The 22946-nt window shown below is 43.3% G+C and overlaps 1 protein-coding gene across 1 annotated transcript in view; it reads right to left on the bottom strand.

The window, feature by feature from the left end:
* Positions 1-21812, bottom strand: part of LOC117357171 — a 30250-nt gene extending 8438 nt beyond the window's left edge. The window contains exon 1 of the mRNA XM_033937542.1: positions 21359-21812. Coding sequence (XP_033793433.1) covers positions 21359-21812 — 454 coding nt within the window. The remainder of the gene's footprint in view (positions 1-21358) is intronic.
* Between the last annotated feature and the right edge of the window lie 1134 nt (positions 21813-22946).

Raw genomic sequence — 22946 nt, 5'->3', positions numbered from 1 at the left:
TATGAAAAAGTTATTTGCAGTTTTTCTGTATTCGTGGGTCTGTTAATCCCCTATCACAGCGAATTCCGAGGGAGAAGTGTACTGAAGATTTACCGGTACATCCGATGTTGGATTGATTAAGCAAGCAAATGTACCCAAGAACTGGTCTATGCTGTAGTTAAACCAGAAATACTAAAAACTTACTTAGTAAAGCTCTAAAAAGCACAAATTTATAATACACAATTGATTCTGTACTGTGGTCGGCAACCAGTACAGGAAGTTGCCCCTCCCTGTAATGAATTTCTTTCCAAAACATTAGGTGCCTTTCTTTCTATCTTAAGTTTAAGGAAATTAATCTGCCAGGCAGCAGGTGGAATTAAAAAAAAAAAAAAAAAAAAAAAAGAGAGAGAGAAATCAATTGTGTTGGAGTCACCCTTTAATCACTACTGACTTTGAGGTATTAAAACTTCCTAGGAAACCACATATTCTGAACAGGTCAAGTCACTAGGGGGAACAAAGCAAACTTTATCAGAAGCTGTGCAATTCCACATTCCAGGAATTCTTAGCACTTGGCATCAGCGTAGCACTCCAAACAAGAGGGGGAGAGGCAGCCTACTTAGTGAAAAGTACTACCATAGTCTTCACAAAGCTTGCACCAGAACGCCCACGCTCAACTGTAAAACAACCTGCCAGCCAGCCATTAATATGGGCATTCTTTGTGCAAAATACTGTATCTGCGGTACTGGAAGCGAGGCAAAAAGCTATGAATAAGTATTAAATTTCTGTAAACAGTCATATCTCTAGTGCACACATTTGAAATGTTTGATAATTCAAACAAATATCTTAGACTGTACACGGAGTAAGTGTATATATACAAGTGTTTTAAAGATACAAAATTAAACATGTCCCCCCCCCTAAAAGAAAAACCAAAAAAAAAAAAAGCCCAATGTCCATAACCTTGTGCAAAAAAGTTAAACAAAATTTAGTGACAGGAACCCCCACACACATACAAACTAGTCACACATTGGTGCAAGTTTTTTTGTCCATCTGATTTTTAATATTAACAGCTGAGAAAATCAAATTAAGTCAGAGGGGATTATGGCAAGGATACTGCCTCTGCAACAATTTAGTGTTTCAGTTCCCTCATGTAAAAGCTCCCTTTCAGCTAACACAAACACCCAGATCAAATCTGTTCGAGTCAAAACAAGCCAAGCCTAGAAAGTTCTGGAAAAAAATGTTCTGATTTTCGCTGCAACTTCTGAAGTAGCTAAGTAGATTCCAAGAAAATCAGTAACTCCTGGTTGTGGCATTTATGACTTCTAACCAAAAGCTGACAAGCGCGATTTTGTGAATTTAATCAAGAACTTACATTTCTTTACATCGTTTTAAAAAAAGGCAGCATTACCAAATCAAGATGCAAACATGGGATTTTTAAACCACTGTAGATTGTGAAAGTGTTAAGAAGGGCAGACATTCAGTTTAATTGAAAGTACTTGAGAATTCAAATTTTTATTAGGGAAGCCACATGTATTCATCTCCCCCTGATAATTGCAAACCCTATTTAAAGAGGCAGTCAGCAAAGATCACTTGAATGACATCACACTGCCAACTTGTAATTAGCTGGATGCAAGCACAACAGGAGGCGAGAGAGACTGGAATCACTCTGTCCCGTTTCGACATTTTAGATCTTACCGAATCTATTTGGCTTCGCTTTGAAAAGCGAAATTTGACACAGGCAAGATTTATTCACGTTCATTCAATGAAGGTGAACCTGTAGGGATACTTTTACTAAGGCGCGCTAACCCGCTAAGGCGTCCATTATATTCTACGGGCGCCTTAGCACTGAGCGCGTGCTAATCTTAAGCGTGCGCTAAATCGGTTAGCGCGCCTTAGTAAGAGGAACCTCTTGGGGCTCCTTTTGCTAAGGTGCGCTAGCGTTTTTAGCGCACGCAGGATATTACCGCGCGCCACGCGGCTAGGACCAACGGCAGCTCAATGCTGGCGTTAAGGTCTAGCGCGCGCTATTCCGCACGTTAATGCCCCAACGTACCTTAGTAAAAGGAGCCCTTAGTCTTTGGCTTCTGTTATGATGAACCCTGTGCAAAAAAGCAAAAATTGAAAAAATGCCAGTGTCAGAGATGAGTTAGTGCAGGGATCTGAAAGCCCCTCCTTAAGGGCCACAATCCACTCGGGTTTTCAGGATTTCCCCAATGAATCTGCATTGAAAGCAGTGCATGCACATAGATCTCATGCATATTCATTGGGGAAATCCTGAAAACCCGACTGGATCGCGGCCCTCATGGAGGGACTTTGAGACCCCTGAGTTAGTGGGAAGACAGATACTCACTTAACAGGGTCTGTATGGCAGGCTAACCCCATTTATTTATTCAATTTCTATGCTGTTCTCCCAGGGGAGCTCAGAATGGTTTACATTAATTTATTCAGGTACTCAAGCATTTTTCCCTGACTGTCCCGGCGGGCTCACAATCTACCTAATGTACCTGGGGCAATGGGGGGATTAAGTGACTTGCCCAGGGTCACAAGGAGCAGCGTGGGTTTGAACCCACAACCCCAGGGTCCTGAGGCTGTAGCTTTTAACCACTGTGCCACACACTCCCCCCATGAAGGTGCCATTTGGTTCTTGACTAGGTAAGCAAGGCTGTGGAGCTGTTTTACCAAAGTTTAGCATGCACTACGCACCAAGAAGCTCACAGATATAAAATGGGCTTCTTAACATTTAATATGCCCTAAGCTTTAATAAACTGGCCCCCGTCTTTACTGAGAAGAGAAAAATATAAGCGAAATAAGATGAACCCTTCTGCTTCCAGTTGTTTCCGAGATCACATTCAGAGAAGACAGATATTTGGGCAATGTTCAGGCTATTACTACAGATTAAATTTTGCATTTAACCCATTCCTTTCAGCAGTAGCTCAAAACAAATTACCTTCAGGTAGAGCAGAGCTTTCCCTTTCCAGGAAGGGCTCAGAATCTCGTAAATTTATACCCCAATGATTAAATCAGCTATCCTTTATTAAATCAATTTTTCTTTTAATTATTCCAATTATATAAATATCATAAACTATCCTTTACTCATGATGATTATAAATAGTACATACAATTTCACAAATCATTTATAAATATTGCACATTTGGTGAACCTTCTTCCATGAACTAACATATACGCCATTCACCATCATCCACACGTGCACTCATTCATCCATTAATAACAGCATATAGTATTCTTGAAAAGTAGGGCTGCAAACGCTATGGTCACATTGCTAACAACTCCAATTCAAAGTTCATCTGCATCAGTCAAAATGAATCAGAAAGGGGGATACTCTACTCGCAACCAGTTATCACCGATCCCCAACAGCTGATACCCCTCTTTCTCCTTAATTGTCCTTCATATTAGCACACAAGGCTCTGTCCTTTCATCTCAATTGTCCATCTCTTCAAAAAAATAAAGCGTACACAGCCCAGTTGCCCTTTACTTCAAGAGACCAAACTTTCAGAAAACAAAAAAAAATCCAGCCCAGCACAAGACTGTGTTTCACCGTATGGCGTCTTCAGGAGCTGTGTTTACACGCTCCACCATCTGCAACGCTCTCCTAAAATACACAATAATCACACATGTTCAGTCACACATACCAAATCTACCACATATACCGACTTCCCACTGTGATGTCTACTAAAACATATCACCTACCGGTAAAACTAGCGACCTCGAGCAGGAACCCAGGGTTCGACACACGTCTGGTATCAGCTGGTCTACAGGAGAGCCACCGTTCACCCGAGGCAACTAAGAATTAAATGGCTTGCCCGAGATCACAAATCACTGTGTGGCACAGTGGTTACATCTACGGCCTCAGCACCCTGAGGTTGTGGGTTCAAACCCATGCTGCTTCTTGTGAGCCTGGGCAAGTCACTTAATCCCCCCCACTACCCAAGGTACATTACATAGGTTGTGAGGCTGCCAGAACAGGCAGGAAAAATGTTTTGAGTACCTGAATAAATCCATATAAACTGTTCTGAGCTCCCCAGGGAGAAAGGTATAGAAGAAAGAAAGAATGCATAAGTAAATGCAAAAGAATGCATAAGTAAATGGATTTGAGCTCTGGCTTCTCTGGTTCCCAAACCATTGCTCTAAACATCAAGCTACTCCTCCATTCCAGTTAGGCATGGGAAAGGTGGCTACAGGAGGAAACTGAGAATGTGATCTCTCTCTCTCTAACCATGTGATGGAGGAGAAGTTTAAACGAAAAAACTGCAGGTTATCACGCAAGCTGAGATGCATCCCTACTACAGACAGGACAACTAGGCAGACTGAATGCTCTATTTCTGAAGTCATTTTATTGTGCTACATTTCATTTAATGCTAATATCCAGGGACCATATATATATATTTTTTTTTAAAGTCTTTGCAACAGCACTATAAAAAGAAAACAATAAAATTTTGTTAATACAGATTCAGCTAGTCCACAGGATACAAGGATAAGGTTAATGTATTTTTATATACTTTTAGAAAACAATTGTGAATGAAAAAGGTCTCATTAAATCCAAAAAAATTAAAAGCCTACTAATTCATGTACGTTGCCTGTAGCTTTATAAATACCTAAAGAGATTTTTTTTAAAGCCAACTTTCTGGTTTACAGATTAAAAACAGGGGGAACAAAATGGTGTCTGAATGTATGATAGAGCTATGGAGCATGTAAAAAACCTGGTAAAAGTAATACCGTGTTTCCCTAAAAATAAGACAGTGTCTTATATTAATTTTGAGTCCAAAAAACGCACTAGGGCTTATTTTCAGGGATGTCTGATTTTTTTCCCATGTACAACAATCATCACCTCTCCTCAACTACAATTCTTATTTTTTCCCTTTCTCACCCACCTCCACCCCCGTGCAGCATCTTTCCTCCCCTCCCACCCATCCCCTTGTATAACATCTTTCTATCCCTCCCATCCCCCTGTGCAGCAGAACCCTGCCAACCCTCCCACTGTGAGACTGACACATCTCCACTCTGAGGCCTCAAAAAACTGCAGCGGCAGCAATGCTCTGAATGAGCTGCTTTGCAGCCTTCTTCCTGCCGCATCACTGATGACATCAGCAGCAGCGCACCAGAGGGAAAGCCCCAGCGGGGAAGGCCATGAAGCAGTCCGTACAGAGCACTCACATCCTAGGCAGACAGAGAAGATGACACCCCAGGGATGGAGCTGCTCCAAGTTTACGCACTCGACCACCAAGGAAGGCCACAACTTGATAGCCAGCAAAAGCGTGCTTCTGAGAGATGGACAAAGCCAGCCTAGGGGAAGCACTCAAACTCGAGATGAAGCTGTGCCCAGCAGACCGAATACAGCAGTGCTCAACAACCAATGACAGAGCTGTACTCTATGGTACTCTGTACCACGGATTAGTGCCCGACCTACCGCGATGAAGTGGTGTATGGCAAGCAATAGCTGAGCCACTGTCAAATGGATCCACATGCACCAACCAGGCCGCCAGCTCCGCGCACCACCTCCGGAGACGGAGCAGTGCCCCCAGGCCACTGGCTCCGTGCGCCACATTCGGAGACGGAGCAGTGCCAACAGTCAGCCAGAGCTACGTTTTACATCCAGCAATGGAGCTGTGCTCCACCTCTTAGAGTTCACTAACCCAGAAGAGGAAGTTAGAAGGATTGTAGCACAAGAGAAGCTAAAGATCGAAGCGCAGTGAAAGGAAATGAAGACAAGAAAACACCAGGATCTAAATTGCATATATACTAAAGTAAAGAGCCTAAGAAACAAAATGGGGGAATTAGAAGCCATGGCCAATGTAAAGGACATAGACATCATTGGAGTCTCTGAAACATGGTGGAATGAAGAAAACAAATGGGATACAGCACTGCCGGGGTACAAGCTCTATCGCCAGGACAGGTTAGGACAGAAAGGAGGTGGAATAGCCCTATACATAAAAGAAAGCATACAATCTACAAGAATGGACACAGCAGAGACGACCAACAAGCTGAAATTGCTATGGGTTAAAATAACGGGAAGGAAAGGGGCTGAAATAAAGATGGGCCTATACTACTGTCCACCTGGGCAAAACGGAAATTTTGATGAAGAAATGGAAGCCGAGATGAAGCGAGAATGCAAACGCGGTAACACGGTTATTATTGGAGACTTCAACTATCCTGGGATAGACTGGAGTCTTGGAAGCTCAAAATGCGCTAGGGAGACAGAATTCCTGGAGCCTACACAAGATTGCTTCATGGAGAAGCTTGTTAGAGAGCCAACGAGAGGAAATGCCACTCTGGATCTAATCCTAAATGGGTTAAGGGGACCTGCAAAGGAAGTGGAAGTAGTAGGACCGTTGGGAAACAGCGATCATAATATGATCAAGTTTAAGGTTGAAGTAGGAATACCGAAAGGAAAGAGAACCATAGCGACAACTTTCAACTTCAGGAAAGGAAACTACGAAGCAATGAGGGAAATAGTAAGGAAGAAACTTAGGAACACTTCCAAGAAATGGCAAAACGGTAGAACATGCCTGGTCTTTTTTCAAGGACACGGTGAGCGAGGCGCAAAATCTATATATCCCCAGATTCAGAAAGGAGTGCAAAAAGAGTCTAACAAAAGACCCGGCATGGATAACTAAAATAGTTAAGGAAGCAATAGGCAATAAGAAAAATTCATTCAGGAAATGGAAAAAGGACAAAACTGAGGGGAACTGGAAAGAGCACAGGATGTATCAAAAAGAATGTCACCGTGTGGTTCGAAAAGCCAAAAGAGAGTATGAAGAGTGGCTAGCCAGGGAAGCACAAAATTTCAAACCGTTCTTTAGATATGTTAAAGGGAAGCAGCCGGCTAGGGAGGAGGTAGGACCGCTGGACGACGGAAACAGGAAGGGAGTGGTGAAGGAAGAGAAAGAAGTAGCAGAAAGACATGTTCTTTTCATCTGTATTTACAAATGAAGACACATCCACCATATGGAGATCAAGCAGAAAAAGGGCTTAGAGGAACAATGCTCCCTACCCCAATAAGGAGCCAATAAAGACTTCAAGGGAAAGCAGAACTGTAATCCCCAAGATAGGCCCATGTAGTAAAGGCAGGAGGTGGAATGTTCCTTTCCAGAGTCGTGACAGCTGCTAAAATGAAAGTTATCCTACTTCCTGAGAAGAAGCCAAAGCAAACTGCCAGAAAAAGTGAGGCACCACCTGAGAGGTGGCAGGAGCCCACCAAGGAAATATCATGCTCGCCCTCTGGAGGAAAAGGTTATGTAGCCCAAATGCTATGAGATGTCCATAATGGTTAATAGCCTCAGGGAGAGAGAACCTCGATAGGAACCACCAGTTCACTCCAATTGCAGGGAGGAAACCACCTTGAGCCATACATGGACTAAGTTGCTCCAGTTTGGATGTGGTTCCCGGAACCACAGAGCCTGACCAAGACAAAGACACCAGCCTCCTAGCAAGCTAACAATAGGCCCAAGTTCGATATCATCCCAAATGCACACATAATGGGGAAACAAACATACCTCACTGTGATAAAGAGATCTAAAGCATACATACCCAGCTGGCTGCTTCTCACCAAATGCCTCCAGTCCACTGCACTTCCTCTGTGTTTAGTAAGCAGCTTTTTTTGTGAGGAGGGAAGTAGGAGTACCAGACAACGCCAAATGGGACTACAGGGAATGGGTAGGGTACTGGCACCACGGAAACCTAATCCCCTTACTCAACTCAGTTAGCAAAGCCAAAACAGGAGCTTAGTTGAGCCCAGAGCCGATCACCACTGCTTACAGGCCACGCCAAGCAGCAGATGAAACCAGGATTAGAAGAGAGATCATTCATTCGCCTGCAGAGACAGAGAATACTAGATTACCAATGAGCATACTATCCTTTATATGACAGAGCTCAGCCTGGTGCTCTCTATCTCTGCCTTCTGGTGGATGGACACAACCCACTAGTCTCTGGATTCATCTGCTGCCGATGAGAAGGAATATGTAGTTTTCAATACAAAGAACCCTCCATCTTGACTGCATTTGTATCAATTCAAAACATTCCAATTTCACTCATTACTATTTGAAAAGTATAATAATAGTAATGTTGAGTGAATTTTGAATATGAAATTAATATTGTTGGATTGCTCATATGAGACTATTCCCAAAAAGGCAAGAAGAGAGCTCAGTTAATATCATGAAAAACCAAGGCAGATCTCATATCAGAGAGCATTTGTTCCACTGACAAAAGAAAAAAGTATACTCATCTATAATGCCTCAGAGCAAAGGGTTATGGTCCATATCCACAATAATCCCAATGAATGTACATTTTTATGTAAAGACAAGCAAAAGTTGATAATCCAATTAAGCCACAATAAACCTTTCACCACAGAAAAAAGTTTACATGATCTTTTGACACATTCTGCAATGCAACTTCTGTTGTTGGTTGTTTGTTACTTTGGATTGTGGAATTTGGAACATTGCTTTTTTGTTTTTGTCACTTTAAATATGGCCATTGTGTAGTTTTATAAAAAATGTTGTTACAGAAATTATTCACCCTGATATAGCACCACTACGACTAATCGTTTCTATAGTGCTATTGGATGTACACAGCACTGTACACGTTATCCCCCCTTTTATGAAGCCACATTAGGGGGGGGGTTTAATCGCCAGCCGCAGTGGCTCCGACGCTCATAGGAATTCTATGAGCGTCAGAGCTTTTACTGCCACAGCCAGCGATAAAAAAAAAATCTAACACGGCTTCATAAAGAGGGGGGGGGGGACTATATCGGGTACTTTCTCTGTCCCTAGTAGGCTCACAATCTAAGTTTTTGTACATGGGACAATGGACAGTTAAGCGACTTGCCTAAGGTCACAAGGAGCTGCAGTGGGAGCTAAACCCAGTTCCCTAGGATCGCAGTCTGCTGCACTAACCATTGGGTTACTCTTCCCACTCCATTGTCGTATAAACTGAAAAAGGCCAACATTCAATTCACAGTATTCTGTGTCCACACCAAACCATATCAAAAGATGTCGGGAAGACTATTTTGTAAGACCTCATTTGGAGTACTGTGTTGAATTCTGGTCTCCTTATCTTAAGAAAGATATGGTGTAATATAGTGGGTGGAAGCAATCCCACGGATGGTATGACGCAGGATCTGATCAAGTTGGAAAAATGGTCCACGACATGGCAGCTGGGCTTCAACGCTAAGAAGTGTAAGGTCATGCATCTCGGCAGCAGAAATCCATGCAGAACATACACCTTGAATGGAGAAACACTAGCTAAGACTTCAGAAGAACGGGACTTGGGAGTGATCATCAGTGCAGACATGAAGGCTGCCAAACAAGTGGAGAAGGCCTCATCCAAGGCGAGGCAAATGATGGGATGTATCAATAGAAGCTTCGTCAGCCGCAAACCTGAAGTCATAATGCCACTGTATAGAACCATGGTGAGACCTCATCTAGAGTACTGTGTGCAATTCTGGAGGCCACATTACCGTAAAGATGTGCTTCGAGCTGAGTCGGTCCAGCGAATGGCCACTAGGAAGGTCTCTGGACTCAAGGGTCTCTCATACGAGGAAAGACTGGGCAAATTGCAGCTGTACTCTCTAGAGGAGCGCAGGGAAAGGGGTGACATGATTGAGACTTTTAAGTACGTCACAGGTCGTGTCGAGGTAGAAAACGATATATTCCTTCCCAAGGGACCCTCGGTCACAAGGGGGCACCCGCTCAAACTCAGGGGAGGGAAATTTAGTGGTGACATCAGGAAGTATTTCTTCACAGAAAGAGTGGTAGATCACTGGAACAAACTTCCGACGCAGGTAATCAAGGCCACAAGCGTGCTCGACTTTAAGAATAAATGGGACATCCACGTGGGATCCCTACGTGGGTCGAGCAGCACTCAGACTTAATGGGGTGGGTCAGTAGAGTGGGCAGACTTGATGGGCTGTAGCCCTTTTCTGCCGTCACCTTTCTATGTTTCTATGTTTCTATGGTGGTGCTAGAAAAAGTTCAAAGAAGAGCGACCAAGATGATAAAGGGGATAGAACTCCTCTCGTATGAGGAAAGACTAAAACAAGTTAGGGCTCTTCAGCTTGGAAAAGAGACGGCTGAGGGGAAATATGATTGAAGCCTACAAAATCCTGAGTGGAGTAGAACAGGTACAAGTGGATCGATTTTTCACTCCGTCAAAAATTACAGACTATGGGACGCTCGATGAAGTTACACGTAAATGCTCTTAAAACCAGAGGATGTGGTAAGAGCAGATAGCGTAGCTGGTTTTAAGAAAGGTTTGGACAAGTTCCTGGAGGAAAAGTCCATAGTCTGTTGTTGAGAATGACACGGAGGAAGCCACTGCTTGTCCTGTATCGGTAGCATGGAATATTGCTACTCCTTGGGTTTTGGCCAGACACTAGTGACCTGGATTGGCCACCATGAGAACGGGCTACTGGGCTTGATGGACCATTGGTCTGACCCAGTAAGGCTATTCTTATGTTCTTATGATCCAGACCAGATAATTCCAACACTGCTCTGTCTTACAATGTTGCTAATGTGAAACAAACAGAGCCCATCTTAGACAACTTCTACATATGCTGGAGAGTTTAAGAATTTTGTAATTGAAAAGTTTGTTGCCACAAGAAGGAAACCTTTCTATATTGTAACACATGAATAAGATTTTATTTATAAATGGCAGAGAGGATCCCAGCAGGGTTTAAATCCCGACACTGAATGGCAGCATTTCTTTACATGTCTGTTGGGGAATTGTCTATTCACCTTTACTATTTGCTTGAGCTTATGGCTGGCCTTTTGGACTGGGTAGGAGCCATTGCTAAAGCTGATTTTTGCATTAGTTTTTTTTGCATCAGAAAAAAGTGTATTTAATTGCTCATTTTCTCTATTTTGTTTCTACCTACTTATAGTATATCCACGGCCTCTTTACCCTTAAGTTTTCCCTGAAGCAGCTCTTACTACGTACGGGTGAAACCAATTGAAGATCCTTCGGTTTACAGTGGCAAGTTCACAGAAAAAAAGGGAAGGAACGTAATTGGAATATTGATTTTTGCTTACCTTTACATAATAATCCTTGGGGAATTATGATGGATACGGACATGGAGTCTTTGCTTCAAGAAATTTTAGATCATTAATATTGTTTGTTTTCTTTTGTTGGTGGAGCAATGATCTGTGGTATGATGTGGTCCACCTTGATTTTTGTGGTAGAGACCAAGCTTCTGAAGAGAGTCTTAGCCACCAGCAATATGAAATTCAAACAACATTCACTCAGCATTACTATTATACTTTTAATGCTCTGAATTATTAATTTGTGTATTAAAAGAATACTTGGGTATTGCAAGCATTGTGTAGGATGTGTAAGGTAGTGAGGATTGAATTTATGATACGCACGGGGGGGGAGGTGGAGGGAGGGGGGTTCAGTCATTTTAGAACATAAGAATAGCCTTACTGGGTCAGACCAAAGATCCATCAAGCTCTTTCTCACAGTGGCCAATCCAGGTACCTGGCCAAAACCCAAGGAGTAGCAATATTCCATGCTACCGATCCAGGGCAAGCAATGGCTTCGCCCATGTTTTTCTCAATAACAGACTATGGACTTTTCCTCCAGGAATTTGTCCAAACCTTTCTTAAAACCAGCTATGAAGCTTGTGTGCAGTAAAGTGTGATGCCGGTATAAGTGATTAGGGTTGGATTGTGTTGAATTCTTATAGATAATCATGACAGTATGCGTTATGAGTGGTATGAGCTGTTAGTGTACGATGTAATAACACTGCAATGGAGGTTTCATTAGCGGGGTGCGCAAGATAGATTGGCATAGCTTATGATGGAATGGAGAGACGTTTGGTTTGAGGACAGTAAGAGGTTTAGAGTGATATGTGGTGTTTATGAACGGAGGCGGCATTGGCTGTTATGACAATGCAGGTACGGGATTTGGATTGCCAGTCCCTGCTCTGTTTGGTTTTCACCCTGTGTGAATTTGTGAATGGGTGTAAGATTAGGGTGTAAGGTTAATGAATGGCTGGACGTGCAAGTGGGAGTGAAGTTGTGCGATTAAAAGAATGGCGAGTTTGGTGGAATGATCATGGGCAGAAGTGTGTGGGAGTATATGGTGCAGTGGTTAAAGCAATAGCCTCGGCACCCTGAGGTTGTGGGTTTGAATTCCGCACTGCTCCTTGTGATCCTGGGCAAGGCCCAGGTACGTTAGATAAGAGCGAGAGCCCACCGGGACAGTTGGGGAAAAATGCTCGAGTACCTGAATAATTTGTAATCCATTTAGAATTGTAGAACATGCAGAGCTTTTTGATAACAATGTGGGTTGGATCACATGATGTAACCACTCAAAATCGCTGTGTTGGGTGTAGTATTGCTGTTGGCCAATAGCATCGGTGGGAGAAGTCAAAAGAATTATAAGCTATGATTAAATGGTATATTGGTGGTTTTTTGTATGGTAGTTTTAGGCTTCTCCTCCTGATGAAGCCAGAAGGAGGAACCCAGATTTGAGTTGGGAAGAGCCAATAAGGACAATGAGCTGAAGGACAGTTTTAAATACCGAATACGATTTTGAAGAATGGTGTATATCAGTGGTCTTAAACTCGCGGCCCGGGGGCCACATGCGGCCCGCCAGGTACTATTTTGAGGCCCTCGGTATGTTTATCATAATTACAAAAGGAAAATAAAACAGTTTCTTGATCATATGTCTCTTTAGCTATAAATGACAATATTATTATTAAAACTTAGCCAAAAGGAAAGAATTATAAACTATAAAGAGTTTTACCTCATGCAAAATTGTCATTTCTTTAATAAGACATTAACTATTTTTTTCTGCGGCCCTCCAAGTACCGCCAAATCCAAAATGTGGCCCTGCAAAGGGTTTGAGTTTGAGACCGCTGGTGTATATGGAGGAAAGAATGCAGGAACGTGAACAGTATGAGTAATGAGGACTGTATCATCTGATTTTTTTTTCCAGATTAAGTGACATTATTGTTAACAACTATGGTGCTGAAGGGGAACTAGCGAAGTGCAATGATGGTTTCTTTCTTCCACATTGGAAAATTAAGTCACGGAGCACTTCTTTCATTAAAACCCTTTCAGGACCAAGGGACATATTTGTCCCATAACTTTAAAATCCTATAAATTTTGATTGGGATAGTCTACAGTTCTAAATTTGATATGTACGGATTCCATATGAAACTGCCTTTATGTAAACAAACTGGTTCCGACATTCATTCATTAGCGTCGTTGCCAGAATGACGAGAAGATTCACTTGCCACACTGTCCATAAGCCAGAAGTGTGATTTTTTAAATAAAAATAATGATATTTCACAAAAAAAATCAATTTTTTGGCATCTGCAAGCCCTTTTTACCATAAAAATGTCGTCAAAACCACAAAAATTGGCCTACGATCCTTATGGTCCTGAAAGGGTTAAGCACAAGTTATTGTTTCAGCACTGTGGTGGTGCTGATAGTTTCAACTTTTATGTTAGATGTTTTATCTTATTTCCTGAAGTTCTGATTTTTTTTGATAAGTCATTAAAAGAGTGACAAAGTTGGAGGATTGAAACACATTTCTAGACGTGAATTTGCAGCTTCACTTTTATTTATTTATTTTTTTTTTAACTTTGAGGCAGACTAAGCACTATACTAAATTGATTGCTATAAAACATTCAGCATTCTTTTCCCCAGCAAAAATGGGCATCCCAAGGAGTTAAAACAGTGAGTGACTCGAGGTCAAAAAAACCAGAAGCGGACCAGTTTTTATTGAGAGCTGATACTTGGGTTTACGTCAGGGATGTCAAAGTCCCTCCTCGCGAACCGCAATCCAGTCGAGTTTTCAGGATTTCCCCAATGGAATATGCACGAGATCTATTTGCAAGCACTGTTTTCATTGTATCCTAATAGATCTCATGCACATTCATTGGGGAAATCCTGAAAACTCGACTGGATTGCGGCCCTTGAGGAGGGACTTGGACACCCCTGGTTTACATAGTAAATGATGGCAGATAAAGACCCAAACAGTCCACCCAGTCTGCCCATAAGTTAGAGCAACTTCTAATTATTTTGTCACTCAGCAAACAGTCGCTTGTTTTCTCTTTTGTTTTTTTTAAGGCACCATATGAGAGCAAGCACAGCCTACATAGTTCAGACTCTACATGCCACAGGTATTTTAAAAAACCTAATTTTTATTTATATAGGCCATTTGGCATTAAAGGCCTTTGCAGCATAAGCGTGTTGAACGGGAGAGCGGCCGAATGAGCCGCGTCTCTAGTTATTCAGCGAAAGACAGCAAATAAAGTTTGTTGTGATCGGTATGTTATCCATTTGTACATCTCCTGATGAAGCTCAGGGCTCCTTTTACGAAGCAGCGTTGGCGGTTTAATGCGCGTAATAGCGCGCGCTGAACTGCTGGCCGCGCTAGACGCTAAACGCCAGCATTGAGCTGGCGTTAGTTCTAGCCGCGTAGCGCGGGTTTAGCGTGCGCTAAAAAGCTGCATGTGCTAAAACCGCTGAACGCAGCTTCGTAAAAGGAGCCCTCGGTTTTGAGCGACACGGAGACGCTCCGTAGAGCCAGTGATCAGCAACTCATTTGGGATAATAGATTGGTAGTCACTTCAACTGGAATAAAGAAGGTTTAATGCCTATCGAAGCTAAGTACTCCTAAATAATATATAAAAAGAAAGCTAAATAGGAGTACTGTTAATATATATAGGGTTTGTTGAAACCGGGTGATAGCCCGCACTAGGCAGTTTTGACATAGACCTGTTCTAAAAATCAAACCGTTGCGAGCACTTGAGGAAATTCTGCATCGCCTCCAATTGCTTTTGAGTTTCCAGTTCATAGTGTACGCTGCCACGAATGGTTTAAAAACGACTAATTCATTTGAGCACTGCAAAAGGATGCAAGAAGTGGTTGATGAGTGACCAAATTGTTCATAAAAATATCATCTCTCATCTCCATCATTTTTGTGATTAGGGTATTTTAGAATACATAATGACACAGCAGCCAGGGCTGGTAGAGACATAGCAAAATGAAGGCAGATAAAGACCATATGGCCTGTCTGGTTTGTCCAACCATGCCGTTCACATTAACCCCCTCCAATTTACCTATCCCAAGCTGCCTTGAATTCAGATAAACTCTTCCATCTCCATCACCTCCACCAGGAGGCTGTTCCAAGCATTCACCACCCTTTACTACTACTTCTTATTTCCACAGCGCTGCCAACCGTACACAGCACTGCACATTAAACATGTCGCCTTTTCCGTTAATAGGCATCCAAAAGCCTTCAGCTCTGTGGCTTCTTCAATTGCTTGTCAGGCCCCCAGGAACCCCCCTCAGTTTTTTTATAAAACTGAATTACCACTTCTCCCAGAACAATAAAACATTTACCCACCAAAAAAAAAGCAGGACAAATGTAAAAGTGCTGATAATTTGCTGAATTTCTTTGCTCTCCCCCCCCCACCCCACCCCCCAAGATGCCACCTAAATGACTAAGTAATCTTACTGATTGATTATACTGGCCCTAAGATCAGCAGCTGTGGTTTGCCTGCCACCTGTGATAAAAGCCATCCTCATAGCTATATTGTTGGGTCTTATATTTAAGACAGCCAATCATCATATCATCACCTGACATTTCAATTTCCTGCAAAGAGCACAAGTGAAAAGTTATACAATAAAAATCTACATTTAGACCTAGAAAAATCAGACTACATTTGCTCACGGTGCCTCCTATATCACTATTATATTTAACAGCAGGATCTGGAGAGGACCTGCTTGTCACCCGTTACCCCCCCTTACCATTTGCAATCCTTACTCCCCATAACATACCCTTAATATACCGTATTTCACGCATATAACACGCGCGTTATACACGATTTTACAAACCGAGCATAACCATGCGCGTTATATGTGTGAGCGCGTTATACAATTTTTTTTTCATTGTGATCCGGCATCCCTCCTGCGAACCGGCATCCTCCCCCCCGCTCGCGTCACCCCTCCCCCGCGATCCTACATCCCCCCCGCACCGAAAAGACATCGCTTACCCGATTGGGCACCGGCACCAGCACCAATGCACAGGACGTGCCAGTGCCCGAAGATCCTCCCTCGCCTGGGCTGGGCTGGGCGGTGCGAGGGAGATCCTCCCTCTTCCCTGTGCTGGGCTGGTCTGGTCTAGGCTTTGAGCATTTGCGCATGCTCAAAGCCTTCTGGTCTCGCTCTCTCTGAGATTCTCAGCAAATGCTCAAAGCCCAGACCAGACCAGCACAGGGAAGAGGGAGGATCTCCCTCGCACCGCCCAGCCCAGCCCAGCCCAGCCCAGGCGAGGGAGGATCTTCGGGCACTGGCACGTCCTGTGCATTGGTGCTGGTGCCCAATCGGGTAAGCGATGTCTTTTCGGTGCTGGGGGGGGGATGTAGGATCACGGGGGAGGGGGGGTGATGTGAGCAGGGGGGGAGGATTCCGGTTCACAGGCCAGAAGAGGGAGTAAGCGGGGGTGGCGGGAGGAGGTTTTAGCAGCATGCGCGGTATACGCGTGTGCGTGCTATATATAAATTTTTTTACAGAAATGCTTTGTTCCCGCGCGCTATACGCGTATGCGTGTTATACACGTATGCGTGTTATATGCGTGAAAATACGGTAATCATCACACAAAACTCACTTCTTGGGAAAATAATCGCAACTCTGTTCATTGGTAACCATAACAAGTTCCAAAACATAATATTACATTACATTAGTGATTTCTATTCCGCCATTACCTTGCGGTTCAAGGCGGATTACATCCAAACTAAAAACAAGAATTACATTTCAACTTTGAAGTAATAGAATAAAATTTTAAGGGATAATTATGGGTTTTAGTTAATGTTTAGTAATTAGAAAAAAATTAGAGAGTACTAAGGGTTTATAGAGTGTTGGATGTTGTGCTGGATAGGTTTAACGTGTTTTTTGAAGAGTATGGTTTTAATTTCTTTCTTGAAGGTTTTGTAATCTGTGGATGAAGATAACAGAGTGGTGAGTTGTTTGTCCAACTTAGCTGCTTTGGAGGCTATTAAGTTGTCATAGAGTTTTTTTCGTTTGACATTTTTGGATGGTGGGTAATAGAATAGTGAATGGGTTCTTCTGTGTCTGATAGAGGAGGATTGATTTAGTCTGTTATTCCAGTAAGTTGGGCTTTCTCCGTTGATAGCCTTGTAAAGTGAGCAGTAGAATTTGAAGTTCACTCTTGCTTCTATTAGAAGCCAATGCGAGTCATGGTATGCCTCTGTGATATGGTCATATTTTTTTAGTGAATAGACAAGTCTCAGGGCTGTATTCTGCATCGTCTGCAATTGCTTCATCATGGTCGCGGGACATGGTAGGTATAGTAGTCCAGCATCCCAAGGATTACAGATTGTACCAATAGTAGGACTTGCTTCTTTTCGAAGAATGATCGGCAACAGCAACATTCCTGAGCTATCAAAATAAGTCTAATACTTAAAGCTCCTGACCCTGAGGGTCTGAGGGGCGGCATGTACCTCCTTGCCCCGTTTTCAGGGTTTCCCAACCCACAGGCACAGCTTCAGGGTGGCCCGCCGCTCATCCCTGGATGAGTACCAGTAACTCGGGACAACTGCCCTCCCAAGCTACCTCCCGACCATCCACATCTGTCCAGCAAACAAAAGGGGCAGGCGGGTGGGAAAAGCCTCCTCCGAGGTCCCGGCTTTCAACTCCACCCCCACCAGCACCCCTCCAATCATTTTAAATTCCTCCCAGCGGGAAATGCCACTGATCAATTACCTCTCCGAGCCCTTCCCAGGAAGATCTCAACAGGTGACACGCGGACCTCCCAGCCCCATGTTATGGTCACCTGTCAAGACCAGCTCTCGGGCTCACATTTCCTACCCTACAGTTTTCAAATTTAGCTATAAATGAGAAAATAATGAAACACAAAACACTACGTACGCAAGATACATTTTGCAGTTCAAAAAACAATGTTTTTCTTTTCTTGCAAAAAGAAAACAAGAGCATTGACCCAATGATCTCCACAGACAAATTCAAGAAGAAACAAAAAACAATGTGGAGAAATGATGTTCCCGAGATGGACTTTATTAATATTAAAATAATAATAAAACTTGGCAAACCACATAAAAACCTCTAGGACGCAGTCCGCTGAAAAGCTTTAAGAAAATAAAAGGCTGGTTATCAGGACTCAAATATGCAACCACAGAAGGATTAATACTTTCTCACTTACAACCCCTACAGATATCCAAACCAAATCAAACCTAAAGTTAAAAGCAACAGTTGCATTTCAATACCTGCTAGCTCCTAAGTGAAAATGGCTTATTTTGCTTATACTAAGTGCCTCAGATGAAATTAACAAAATGCGAGTTTAATTCTCTAGAAATGTTATTAGCCAAACTTATTTATCATTGCAGCTCAGATGCTGTGACCTAGAACGCCAGAGCAATTAGACCTTTGTAATGTCTTTTCCACTGGGCACCAAATAACCTTCAAAAACCCTGAAGGTCGTCCTCCATTTCCAACTGCATTTTTGTCCTTCCCAAAGCAGTTCAAGTATACGCAAGAAATTTCCATTACTTCCCCCTTCTTTTAGACACGCCCAATACAAACTAATGGCAGGAAAACATTTCAATCCAAAACACTCTACAAGGACCCAGCCCTGGGGGGGGGGGGAAGAGTAAGAACTCTTTCTTCTCTGAAAATAGGAACTTAAAGTAGCAATTATGCTGCAGAATTCATATGCTAAGCACGAATGAATGTAAAAACACCAGCTCAGTCAACCATAGCTTTAGTGCTGGAGTATTATTAACAGAATGAACTTCCAAAGGTCAATTAAATGTCAGGTTTTGAAGAGTTAGTCCTAGGTTAAGAAAACTTAACAGCATTGTAACTCAAGATGCCATTCTTAACTTCGAAAGACCTAGAGCTGCACAAATATAGGATGGATTTCTCTAGTATTGTCTTCACTAAATTCAATATAGCACATCTGCATTAACCTGCAAGATAATATATACCTTTTGTGCTAAAAAAGGACTCCTTACACACCGTTCAGTATGTCACACTAACATGCAGTTCTGTACTTAAGGAAGAGGGATTGGGACTTATACGAGTATACCACCATTTTGTAGTTTTACAGCCACACTGAAAGTGATTTACATACAGGTACGTCAAGCATTTGTCCCAGTGGGCTCACCTGGGGTAGTGGAGGATTAAGTGACTCGCCCGGGGTCACAAGAAGTAGCATGGGGTTTGAATCCACCACCTCAGGGTGCTGAGGCTGTCTGTAGCTCTGACCACTAAGTCACACTCTCCGCAAATACTTAATAATACTGTTAAACTTCTGATACATAGAGGCTACTATACTCTCCAGATATAAGATACAGCATCATTAACATATTTTGCAGTACTAAAACTTTGAAACTCGCATGCCTGATTTCCACTATGTTTCTTAAAAGCGAATATTTAACGGAACTGCCAGGTTACAAAATTATACTCCCAGCTGCTCACCGTGGAATTCCTGCATATTTAGAAAAAAAAAATAAGCTTTCAATGCAGGTAGAAGTAAAATGGTACACAAGTGTTAATGCATAAGCCCCTCCCCCCCCCTTTGCAAGCACATCTCAATTAGAAACATACTGGTGGTTCTCTTTAAAAAAAAAAAAAACAGCCCTTGGATGATCAAATGTAATGGATTTCAAATCTACAGCTTTACACACAGAAGAAAATGAATGATCTCTACACTGGCTGTAGTCTAGGGGCAGGCAAGGAATTTAAGACATCAAGAGAATCCTAATGCCTTGTTCTTCACGCTCAGTCCTGGAAGAACAGGATATCTCTAGTGAATATGCATAAAGGATATTTGCATGTTTATTGTCTCCACTGTCTAGAAGCCTCTTTCATATTCATTAGGGATATTCTGAAAACTCGATGTGTCAAAGCTACTAGCTTTGTGGGTGCTGAGCACCTACCACCTACCCCACCCCCACCCATACACTGTGCAAGCTCTCATTATAGGCAAGTAGGGGCAATTTGTGTAATTTCTACTTTTGAAATGATTGGGAGTGCTGAAGGCATCTTATACATACATAGGAGCCAACTTTTGAAAATGATTAGGGAGGGGGGTGCTAAACCCAGTCAAGAAGTTTGCTCAGTATTGGGGTGCTCGTGCATCTATGTGACCTTGATTTCCCACTTTGTTACTCTTTGTGAACTAAAACTGTCCCCTTCACTTATCTGGGTAACTTATTTGGGTTCACTCTATGGAAGTCTTGCACACAGTTCAAACATCAAAATCGTGTCTCAGCTCCATGCAGATTTTGAGAATCTTAAATGTAATATTACAATCAGAAGTGTTTAAGTTTAGGACAACATTCGCTGAAATAACTTATTTTTTTTTTTTTTTTTTTTTTTTTTACAAAACTTGGGACATCCGAGTCTATGGCTCGATCCTTTGAAGAACACCCCCCTCCCCCCCCAACAACACACGGGTTTCTGATCGACATGGAAGACCCTATATAATAAACGTTTCAACTATAAACTTTAAATGAGGGCATTGCTCTCTAGAGCACCTGCTCAGATGTCCTTAAGGTCTTTAGTTAACTCGCGGGATAAATCAAAGCCATATCATGCACCATTAATAATACGAAGGTGTAAGCCAGCCTTAAGGACAGTTACCAATAGCAAATCAAACCAAAGACAAATCACTCAAGAATGGTTGGTTGGTTTCACATCTAGTCCTACAGACCTACCCGTCAATACACCTGCAGGCTCTCTTCCCCTTGGGTAGGCAAAGGAGTCCGCACGTCACAACCCCCCCCCCCTCCCTTCCCCCCGAAGCCGTGTCGGCTCGAGCTCAGCGAGCGGACGCCGGGCTCGTTCCCGCAGAGCTCCGAACTGGCCTCCGCGCGCCGCCCTCTCGCCCTTCAGGTTTGTTGGAAGTTGCTACAACCCTGCCAGTCGCAGCAAAACGAAGTCACCTGGTAACAGGGATCCGTTTGAACTTCTAAGAGGGAACAGCCCCCTCCTCCGTCAGCCCGGGGGGGGGGGGGGCGACAGCAACTCGCTCCATGTTAGGGAAGTCGGGCATGCAAAAAAAGTTTAAACGGCGGAGGGGATGCCACCAAAATAATAGAAGCTGAGGTCTATAATGCACCGATTGCAATTTTCCAACCCCATGCGTTTTTCCGTTTGCTCTGTTGATTTTAGCGTGCGCTGAAAGTTTGGTCGCATAAATTCTCACGACCATATGTGCAACGACCCATAAAATGATCGGGGGGGGGTTAGTTGCATAGGGGCACAAACTCAAACTGTGGGAAAAAAATAGCGTGGGCTGTTTGATAGGCTTTAACTCGATAAAGTAAATTTAAAGAAAGAAAAAAAAACAACAACAAGTTCAGTCTGGGACCACTTACCGAAAGACAAGTGAAGGACAACAGGAACGAACGGATTTCGGATTGCAATGATTTCGTTCCGTGGGGAGGAGGCAGAGAACCCGCACAAATTGCACTTGTTTAGCTGGGAAGGGCACGCACAAGGACTTCCTTTCGGAAACTGCTGCCCCGATGAGAGCCAGCAGTGCCAGAGCAGTCGAGCAGCTGCAAATCGGGTCCTCCTCCCTCGCCATATTCTTCGCGTGTCTGTATGTGACTCTCCTCCTCCTCCTCCTCCTCCTCCTCCTCTACCCAGTTTCCCTTCGGCTTTGACAGCTCTGCAGCTCTCGGACTCTCCCCTGCGCGGAGTTACCTTACCCCCCTCGGCAGAGATTGGGAGCCCCAAGCCCCGCAACTCATCCCCACCTAGCCCTCCCTGGCCAGCTACTTCCTCCTCCCAGGGCCCCCTCCTCGCCAAGGAGGCGACAGGGTACATCCTTCCCCGCGCTCATGTCAATGAAGCACTGTCTTTCCCCCCCTCCCCCGAGCCCCTCCATCCCGGAGAAGTCAGCTCTCCCGACCAATGAAAAATCGGGAAGCTCCTCCCAGCTCCGGGCGCCTCAGCCAATGGGAAGGGTCCGCTGCACATTCCCAGGCCTGCCTGGCTTCCTGCCCGGTGCAACCTCCGGCGGGCAGAGGCAGAGCACAGGCTGGGGCCTGGTAGGTTATTCAGGACGTTCCCAGCAGCCTGCGAACAGTCTCATCTGGGTTGCTGCGTGGAGACCGTATACCTCTGAAGCACCAAAATTGGCAGGCTAGGCTCATTTGGAGGCGGATGAGCGATTTCTCCTTGAAGGCAAATTGCTTTCAAGTGCCTAACTCCCTTCAGATGCCTCAAATCTGCTGCAATTAGCGTTTGGGTGGACGTTTATTTTAATCGGTGATTTTTTTTTTTTTTTTCTTCTGCTCAGCTTTTAGTATGAATAGAAAGAAAGAAATGTGTTAGAGCACTGTAGATAATTTCCAATGTCTTCAGTCAGAAGTGCTCGGCTCTAATTTTAAAATGAAAGGTCAGAACTTCTTTTCTAAGTTATCGTTGATATTAGTTTTGAAATGTTTAATCATTTTTGCTTCACATATTTTCTAGCTGCAGACAAGGAGGTGCATGTCTGTGGCGATGTTCACTAAGAACCTGAGCACTGCCAGCCCTACTACCTATGCTGACCTTAACAGAATTACCGAAGGCCACCTAAAGAACATTATAGGGGTAATTTAATAAAATATTTTCCATCCATAAAGTATGTGCATGTGGAAAATGGCTCTTATGAAATGCCATAAAACAATCACAGCTCTTATAAAAAATTATCAATTATAAAAAAGTGAATATAAAGTGCTCAGACCATATAACCCTACATACTGGATCGACCACATCTGGTGATCCCGTACTCAGGTGGTAAGAAATTTGTGTTGTCTTCCGGTACAGATTGTAACTCCAGCGGGGTAATATACTGCATAATTTGCCCCTGTGAGAAGATATACATTGGTCAGACCTGTAGAAAAATTAAAATCCAGATAACAGAGCACCTTAGTAATATCTGTAGAGAGTGAGTCTCCGCCCCTTTAGTATCCC

The sequence above is a fragment of the Geotrypetes seraphini genome, chromosome 3 (genome assembly GCF_902459505.1).
Source record: "Geotrypetes seraphini chromosome 3, aGeoSer1.1, whole genome shotgun sequence".
NCBI lineage: Eukaryota > Metazoa > Chordata > Amphibia > Gymnophiona > Dermophiidae > Geotrypetes > Geotrypetes seraphini.
This window is presented reverse-complemented; position numbering and strand designations above follow the sequence as displayed.